The sequence below is a fragment of the Antrostomus carolinensis genome, unplaced genomic scaffold (genome assembly GCF_000700745.2).
Source record: "Antrostomus carolinensis isolate BGI_N321 unplaced genomic scaffold, ASM70074v2 scaffold7994, whole genome shotgun sequence".
In the NCBI taxonomy this organism is placed as follows: Eukaryota; Metazoa; Chordata; class Aves; order Caprimulgiformes; family Caprimulgidae; genus Antrostomus; species Antrostomus carolinensis.
Genome location: NW_010311493.1, coordinates 71,039 through 80,864, shown reverse-complemented (window position 1 = coordinate 80,864; position 9,826 = coordinate 71,039). Strand labels below are relative to the sequence as shown.

Below are 9,826 nucleotides of genomic sequence, written 5' to 3'. Positions count from 1 at the left end.
GGGTTCCCTTTCCAAAGTTTTGGAGCATGGTGTCTTCTACTGTTGGTTTTATTACATTGTGTAGCTCTGAAAGTGCTTTTGACTGTCTAATCCTTGGGTTTCTTCAACTGCCAAAATTTCTTGTAAAACCTACTTGCTTTTGCAAAAGTGCTTGACTTTAAAAGTAAGAAATATGGTTTTGACCTTCTGGTTGCAAAGTAAACTATCTGTATGAGCTGAACATCTTTTGGACAAGTAGCATAATGATGGATTAAGGCTTTGAGAGGATGGAGAAAAGGGAAAGAAAGCATTAAAGATAGAGTTGTTTGCATTGTTGGGTCTGTAGGGAACTTCAGGAGACAGATTATGTCATTTTGGGGAGAGATGACAGTGGAAAGGATATTTTCTGGAGAGGGGAGCGCAGAGGAACTGAAGATGTTGATTTTCTGTCCCCATTCTTGTGAACCAAATACGAAGGTGAAGGCCAGCCTGACAGCTTCTCTTTTTCCTTTTTTTTTTTTTTCCCAGGTCCTTGGCAATTGGTCATCAGTATTCCTCCCTGGGGACTCAACCCATCCTCTGTGGGAGCATCCCAGGACTGGTACCCAAGCAGCTACGCTTCTGTCGGAACTATGTGGAGATCATGCCCAGCGTAGCAGAAGGGGTGAAGATTGGGATTCAGGAGTGCCAACATCAATTTCGAGGGAGAAGGTGGAACTGCACAACCATCAATGACAGCTTAGCCATCTTTGGGCCCGTGCTAGATAAAGGTGAGTGCAGTGCTACGGGTTTGGCAACAGCAACAGCCATGGTGGAGTAGCAGCAGACATCTCGAGAAACCTACTGTGAACTTATTTGCTTGTGATAAATTGTCATGTAAAATGAGCTGCTGGAGGCAGGATTTTAGATTGATAGAGACGTGACACAGGCAGGGAAAATTTTGTTGGCCCAGGACCTTCTCCAAGCAATTCAAACCTGACCCAGATGGTCTTTTGAAGAGATAAGATGATTAAGCCTTGTCATAGGGATCGCGGATAAATCTATTGCTCCCCAATGTAAGGAGGGTGGTTACCCATGATCTCCATTATAGAGCCAACATCTAGTCACAGGTAACCACTATTTCTACCTAAAACTTCTACTGGGATTGTACAGGTGACCCAGAAAACTGGGAAGTGCCCCATTCAGCACTGCACAGAGAGTGGGGTCATCTCTGACCCTGCTTGGAGCTGGAGGTTGGACCAGAGACTTCCCAAGATCTCTTTCAACATGAATTATCCTATGATCCTATGTACCTTGGAAGGAACACAAAGGATTATTGTGTTTTCAGTGGTCAAGCTGGATGTCTCGCTCCTTTTCTGACCCCATGGCTTTTCGTGCCATGTTTTCAGCTCTCTTGATGATTGCAGAGGGGAAATGATGGGCTGTTGTGGATGGTTCCTAGGGGATGGGCTTATCAGATACCATAAGTTTTGATACCTTAATGGGATACAATGAAGGTCAAAGGCCTGAGGAAATCACCATCAATTAATGGTTCTGCTTTCATTGGTTCTGAATGTGACAAATTAAGACAAGGTGATAATTCAGGTAACTAATTCTGACACAGCACCCACTGATATAAGTAGGACCTCTTAGAAATATTTTGCCCTAAATTATTAAAGGCAGTGGAATTTAAGCACTTGGCTATGTCTGAGTATCTGGTCTTTCCCCCTCTAAGTTGACAGGAACTTATTTCAGGCCATGAGAACTGTTTCATCCTTCTTTGCCCATGCAGCATGCCTTTGAAAGTCCAGCCTGCTCCTACTGGTCTCAATAGGTCCAGGTTAAGCTCTGCCTTTCCCTTTAACACAAAAGGGTTCATCCAAGAGGCAGATTCACTTTGCATGTGATTTCTGCCTGGATGTTAACTCCAGGTTCCCTCTGCAGAGCTGTGCAGGAATATGGCTGTTTTGTCTTAGGAGAGAGCACCAGCAGAAGAGGCTTGGAAATCCTCTTTTCTTTCTTTCTTTCATTTTTGGTTTTGTCAAAGAGTAACAGTTACAAGTTCCTGACAGTCTGAGAGTTGAAATTACTTCATCTGGAATAGCAGAGTAGCACCATTTGACGTCATATGGGGAGAGGAAGGAGCATCTAGTTTCAGGGAATCTCCTGAATCGGTGTATGTAGCTGATCTACACCCACCTTGGGGAATGTCCTTCCAGTGTTTGCTATCTGGAGACAGAGGTTTTGTTTGGTTTTCTCCTGTTACATTACTCAGGTGAGACTTGGGCATTTCCTCTTGCATTAATTCTGACAAATATGGCAGCCAAGAGGGAGCAAAGCCTTAGTTTGTATTATGACAGAACCTCCACCAGCCAGAACAGGCATTTTACATGCACCCAGAAGGAGAATGGGTGATTTCAGCTCATGGAGTTACCCCATTAGAGCTGGGGGCAGCTGAGACACTGTATTAATGCTGGTGTCACTATTTGGGCTCAGCAGTGAAAGATCATCCCAAAATAATTACACCCATAAGATCTGCACTTTGGTGCACTTAAACCCATGTCAAAGTGTCATACCTCAATGTTTTGCACGCAATTAAAGCACCCATTGTGGATGCAGAGAGGTGGAAGTTGGTCTCTTCTCCCAGGTAACAAGTAATAGAATGAGAGCAAATGACCTCAAGTTGCACCAGGAGAGGTTTAGATTGGATATGAGGAAAAACTTCTTCTCCAAAAGGGTAGTCAAGCATTGGAACAGGCTGCCCAGGGAGGTGGTAGAGTCACCTTCCCTGGTGATATTTAAAAGTCGTGTAGACAATTTGCTTTGGGACATGGTTTAGAGGTGGAGTTGGTAGTGCTGGGTTTATGGTTGGACTCGCTGATCTTAGAGTTCTTTTCCAACCACTATCATTCTATGATTCTTTGAAGGGTCTGTCCCTGCTTGAGACTGCAAGCTTTTGGTAGCTGGGCTCAGAGGGGAAAAGAAGGTTGAGACGATTTCATAACTGAAGAATGTTGTTCCTTGAGGGAGAATCAAACCACCCTTCAGTTTTGCTTCACCTACAGCAGGAGGGGGGAGTAAAAAAACAACTCAGTTGCATTCTTGTGCGGCAGATCCCCCAGGGTAGGAACATATTTGAGCTCCTACCCAGAAAGAGAGAAGAGGAAAAGGAGAGAAAGAAAGCAAGTAAGCAAAACTCTGTTGTGCAACTTGGATTTTAACTCACCCAAGATCTATCTGCAGCTTCTCATTTGAGTCAATAGGGACCCCCTGTTCCCTCAGCACAAACCAACGTAGTCACTAAAGCAACTCCCTTTTGCCTTACACAACTATCTACATTTTTTTTCATTGAAAAAGATCCATTTTAATGCCTTCAGGAAATAGTTTCTAGGCCCAAATCTCACTGAAGCTGCCTCCCTGTCTGGGCTGCCCTTACTGCTTTGGTATCTCATTGCTAATTCAGGGCTAAGCTTGAGCTGTGATTCAGCAGTGCCAAACTGGACTCTGGTCCTGTTAAGAGCCATATTCTGTATCTTGTCTAAATCCGGAGTCTTTTTCCCCATCATCCTGTTTATGAAAAGAAATCCCATATATTTTAGCTATAACTATATTTTTTTAAACATTTCCATAGCCAGGCCTAATGAATCACATATTAAACAGCAAAGGTTTTCTTGAGCTTGACTACAAGGGAATGGTGATGTTCAGGGGATCCTGACCCGCTGCTGTTTGGACGCAATACTTGACAGGCTTGGCCCTATGTCCCTCTAGCTCTTCCTATTTCACTCAGTATGTAGGAAGAGCAGAAATCCCATATCTTATCCAATTATTTGATTACTTTGTTTTGCAAGTCCTTGGCTGTGGAATAGAAGTTCCTCATATAAAGGGAACAAAGTCACCTTCCTCTCTATACTGTGCTACCTGTATGGGGAATGATTCAGGTATTAGCAGGAGGTGAAATTGCTATGAGCCTGAGACTGTTGGAAAAGGGTTTTTCTCCTCTTTTGTGGTCTTGGGAGTATATGAGCAGCTGTGCAACTCCATGGAGAAACATTCAGATAGGTGCCACTGATGGGTTTTTCTGGCAAAACACTGGGAAATAGATGTCTTGGGTACCCTAGACTATTGGGAATGCAAAGAACAGGATGCCCATATAGGAAAAGAAGTGAGCTTGATCTCTTTTTCCCTCAATCTAAACCTATCTGTTTATCAGTCATATATAAAAGGCTACAGTTCATGTCATTTCTAGTCCCCCAGAAGTTCAAATCTCAACTACTGGAGAAAGAACCCCTCACTTGAACTTTTCTAACAGAATAATTTCTAGACAGAAAAAAATATTCTCATTTGTTTCTTTACTTGTATTGTGTGAAGCAGTGGAACAGAACATGACCATAGCCACACAACCTTCAGTGATCACCTTAGCCACAGCTCATGCCCAGCCACTCACCTGAGAGGTTTGGTATTTTGGAAGGCAGTTGCCATATCTTTCAGTTTCCCAAGGACAAGGGAAGATTTTTGAGTTGCCTTTAAAAATACACAGGATAAAATTTAGGATGATGTAGTAGAGGGACATGCCACCACTGGCAACAGAAAATGAACTGTGCCACCTAACAGGCATTTGCCATCTCAAACTTAAGTGGCATTTATTGGGAATTGTGTCTTTCACACTGTTGTTAACACTTAGGGACTGAAGATGCTCTTCATGTTTAAGCTGTGGGACATTTTCTAGTCTCTCAACACTGTGCGAGCTCTCTTTGAAAGTCCTCTGGACAGAAATACGAACTCATCTCAAGAGAAGTAATACAATAAAAACTTATCAAGGCCCTGTCTCTTTAAAGAACCTCAGCACATAATTAAGTCAAAATAAAAGTTTCCTCCCTCTCCTCCCCCTATTCAATAAAAGTAAATTACCTCAAACTATTTAAGCCCCCACTTCGTTTAAATTTAAAAAGAGAGCCCTTGTCTATCTATTTCTTTCACTCACTCCCACCTCCTTCTGCTAAAGACTGGCTGGGGCTTTAAACCTGCCAGCTGGACTGAGAAATGGTTAATAGTTATTGTGGAGGAGCAGCTTTTAATGAACTATTGAAGAATGATACATTGATGGAGTAATGGGAGTTTAAGTCGCTCTGTAATGAAACAGGTTCTCAGCGCCGACCCATTGTGGTGTAAATACGGCACGTCTCTCCCACTGTTTGGTCAGGACTAAATAGCAGAGGCCAGAGGGGGGTCAGCTTATGGGGTCTCCGCTTTAGTTAATCAATCTGATTGGATTAGGGTCACTGCGATCCCTAATAATGTCAAAGGTGACGCCAAACTGGATTAAATGCTTTGTTGAGGAGGGCTCAGATTCTTTCAGCTTTCGCCGACGGGGCTTGTTTATTAGAGTTTAACACTCCTGCAACCTTGGGAAGCCTCACTGTCCTTTTTTTTTTGTCCATCGAGGAGTTTGTCGGTGTGTGGAGGGGGTTTGAACGAGCCGGGGCGGGTGTGCGCGCGTCCCGTTGTTTTGTCAAGTGTCTGCGCCCGTCGGATGTGCCCTCTGAGGACATATATCAAATTCCCCACTGGACAAATGAGAGCCTAATGGGTGATGTGGAAGCTTGGAGGCATAAATTCATTCCGGAAATAATTGTTGGTCATCATCCCTGCTAGAAGGCAAATGACCTCCCCCTCTACTCTGCCCTGGTGAGGCCACATCTGGAATATCGTGTCCAGTTCTGGGCCCCACAGTTCAAGAAGGACAGGGAACTGCTTGAGAGAGTCCAGCACAGAGCCACCAAGATGATGAAGGGAGTGGAGCATCTCCCTGATGAGGAAAGGCTGAGGGAGCTGGGTCTCTTTAGCTTGGAGAAGAGGAGACTGAGAGGAGACCTAATTAATGTTTATAAATATGTAAAGGGCGAATGTCAGGAGGATGGAGCCAGGCTCTTCTCAGTGATGCCAAATGGTAGGACAAGGGGCAATGGGTGTGAGCTGGAACACAGGAGGTTCTGCTTAAACTTGAGAAGAAACTGCTTTCCAGTGAGGGTGACAGAGCCCTGGGACAGGCTGCCCAGGGAGGGTGTGGAGTCTCCTTCTCTGGAGACATTCAAGACCCGCCTGGACGCCTTCCTGTGTGATCTCATTTAGGTTCCTGCTCCGGCAGGGGGGTTGGACTGGATGATCTTTCGAGGTCCCTTTCAATCCCCAACATTCTGTGATTCTGTGTGATTCTGTGGTGGAGTGACCCACTGTTCATGCCTCCCTGGGTTAACACCGTTCCTGTCCAACAGAGATGTCCTTTTTAATACAACTCCTCTCTGCAGTTACCAGGATGACCATGGAATGAAACACAGAGAAACATAGAGTATTCGAGAACACTTGATTGCTTCATTATTAAACTGGGTAGATGTCTTGTCTTCCAGCACTTCCAACTCAAATCAAGGTGGGATGGGATGGGACATGGTGGGGTGGTATCTCTCTGTCATCTTATCTAGGGAGACCATGAAGTCTAAAGTATTTCTGTTACCTTCACCCATGATGTTCCTGCAGATGACACTGTCTTATAGACATGACAGAATGTCCTTCAGAAAATGAAACAAAAAAAATCTCTTGAAGGCCACTTGGCAATAGAAATGTGCAGCAATAATAGTGTGTTATTCATAGAGATATGAGATTTCTGGATCTCAAATGCCTCTTTCCTTTCCATAGCGGTGTGCACGCTGCATGTTTATAGCCTGTCAGGACCATCAGATTATCCAAGCAGACTTATTGCATGATGCAAACTGGAGGATTTCACCTCAAGACTTCTGGAATGAAACCAAAACCTGTATTTGACTCTGACATCTGTTCCCAAAGGACATCTTGTCTTGACATACCACCAAGAGAGAGACAGTCTATCTACCTCCCCTTTTACAAGTCTCATCATTTCTAATGTGACACTGCTCTGGTTTTGAGAACTGGACACTATATTTTCCTTTGCTAGATTCAGAATAACTCTTCTAGAACGGAGGATTTTCTTTGTTAATTACATTTCATAAGTTAAAATTAAGACCTGCAGAAGAGCAGTAGGTCAGCAAAAGTTTGAGTCCATTATGTCAGACAGCAAGACAGGTCAAGAGAGTTCCATCTGATGCTGGGGTCCTCTGGGCCATGATTCATCTGATGTATTGTAGACAGTTAGGATTAAATTATTCACACCCTGAAGTTTCTACATCTCTCCATCAATCACTGAGGGAATCCAGGGAGACCGGCTCTTGATGAGAAGACTCCTGCTCCCAGGGACTACATGAAGGGCAAAGCAGGCATTTGTCTAGCCATCTCTAGCTAATGAGAGATGTGGGATTCAAGTCACATCCTATTTCATATGGAATGCTGGGCACTGTTACCTTTGCAGCTAGGTTTATTATGGACTCTACACCTTTTAGAGATGAGGTCCATGTCTCATCTCTCTCAAGAAAGCCAGAACGTAGCTGTGTTCATGGGTTGACACTCTTGTTACTACTGTGGATGAGAAAGCACACCTTGTGTCTAGTTTTTCTCCAAGTTTAGCAAGAATGGAACAAGACTTTTAAATTCAGTTATAACACCTGGGAGACACAAGTCTCCTCCGTATGTTTTTCTTGCTCTGTCGTAACAATATCACTCCACAGGCTCTCTGATAGGGCTGATCTCATCTACCAACCTTAGATGTCAAAGTCTGAGCTAGTCACCCCAGGCTCCCTTTGTAGTCAGTGGAGAGCAATCGGCATCTCCAGAGAGCAATTCATCTGACCTATCTTAGACACCTATCTCAGGATAACATGAATCATACCAAGATGTTTATTTCTCTCCATTGACTATAGAGGGAGCCTAGGGCTACAGGCTCAGACTTCCATGTGTGTTTCTTAGAGACCTAATTTGGGGGCAAATAGTTCCCACCCCCAATCTTTCTCCTGTTAGAAAGCAGTCCTGACATCCAGCCTCTGTTGGAGAGGTCGTTTTACTACTGCAAGAACATGGCACTGAAAAGGATCTCCTGGACCACTGAATACAGGCAGTCCCTTGCTATTTCAAGCATAATCCCATCTCATAATGTCTTGCATGATTTAAAATTCATATGTTTAGCAGACCTCATCATATTTTCCTGATGGCATTCTGGCATCTCAGTTGTCTCTGTGCCAAAAGCTTCCCCCCCTCCTTTCCCTGCTCTAGATCAGACTTCTCCACTTCTGCAATAAAGTAAGGCATGAGCAGAAAGCCACAAGATACTGATCCATCCAGGAGGTTAGTTACATGTAGGAGGTACTCTCTGCTCTCTCATGAAACTCTTCCCAAGAGGATCTGATTTCCAACCACACCCCGTCTACCTCTCCGCTAATGGCAATTTGGGCAGCTGCCCTGGTATCAACAACGGAGATCTACAAACTCTACCCTGTAACTATGGGGAAGGAAACTGGAAGGATCAGGATTGAAAATGTGACTATGCAAGCTCCGCTCAGCCGTCAAGATGCATAAATAGTGTAGGCCAAAGATTTGCCAGCGCTGCTGAGAAAACAGACTGGCAGATCCTGGTTCAAGACAGAAGCATCAGTTGTGTTTAGTTTCAGTATCAACAACTGAGCTTGGAGCTGGGGATTACTGCAGGGGATGAGACAGTTGAAAGTGCCAACATATGACTGCACTGCCTGAGTCCATGGTCCATCCCACAGGTACAAAGCGGTCCATATTCATGGTCACAGCATTTCTGAATTGGTTGTTACCTAGCTAGCTCAGTATAGGCAGCAGCATTGAGGAGGAAATGCAGTTTGGGGAGGTCTAGATAAGCTGTAGCCACATCTCTGGTTTGTAGCCCACATCAGTACTGGGAGATTAACAGCTTCCACTGAGCCTTGGCAAGAGCTGCAAGCTGCAACGGCAGCAAACAGAGATGCTGAGGAAACTTGCCAACGTGTTAGTCCCTCAGCCTTTGGGAGCAGGAGAGCAATAAGGTGGTAGAGGAACTCCTTCTCTTACTGCTGGAGCTGCTGGTAGGGCCAGGTCACCATCAGAAGGGGTCACTTTAGAGGTGTCCAAGCAAGGGCAAGCACTGGGCAGCCCCCTGCTACAGTAATAGCACCTGGAAGACTACAGTTAGCATAACTTTCTTTACTGTGAGGGTGGTCAGACACTGGAACAGGTTGCCCAGAGAAGCTGTGGCTTCTCCTCCCTGGAAGTGTTCAAGGCCAGGTTGAATGAGGCTTTGAGCAATCTGGTCTAGTGGAAGGTGTCCATGATGATGGCAGGGGGGTTTGGAACTGGATGATTTTTAAGGTCCTTTCCAACCCAAACCATTCTACGATCACATCTGCCTGCATTTGCCCTAATGCAACTAGAGGTTGTATGTGGCCTGGGTTTGGTGGGCTCAAGTGTTTTCTGGGTTTCTTAGTGAGAAGTCCTGACCTCATCATCTCTCCATCTGCAAAGTGATCCCAGGATAAAGATCCAGCTCTTATGCATCTGTACAATTCTCTGGAGATGAGACAGCCCATGTAAACAGCTGTAAATAGCCAACACCCAGACACAGGCTGCAAACCCAGGTGAGCAGTGACGGTGAAAAGGAAATGGCAGCAGTGCCAGGAGCCGATCCTGTTTGCTCTCTGCTCTCCCTCTACCTCCCACTGCACCAACTTTCATCTGTCAACCCTGACGTGGAGATTTATTTTTTTTTCTTTTGGCGACTAAAACATTAGATGGGGGATCAGGGAGGGAAGATGGAACAAGACAGCCCGTGGCTACAAAACCGGTGGCGTCTCTCCCAGCGGCGGGAGACACTGGAAAATTCTGCCTCGGGCAACATGCACAATGTGACTGGCTGGCAGGGAATGGGCTGTGTGGAGTTATGGATTTATTTCCTTCCCCTCTTCCCTTC

At 45.0% G+C, this 9,826-nt stretch overlaps 1 protein-coding gene across 1 annotated transcript in view; it reads left to right on the top strand.

The window, feature by feature from the left end:
- The first annotated feature begins 274 nt into the window (after window positions 1–274).
- The window catches only part of LOC104524011 (protein Wnt-3a), a 40,121-nt gene continuing 30,569 nt past the window's right edge, over window positions 275–9,826 (top strand). Inside the window, exon 1 of the mRNA XM_010166757.2 lies at window positions 275–749. Coding sequence (XP_010165059.1) covers window positions 623–749 — 127 coding nt within the window. The 5' untranslated portion in view covers window positions 275–622. The remainder of the gene's footprint in view (window positions 750–9,826) is intronic.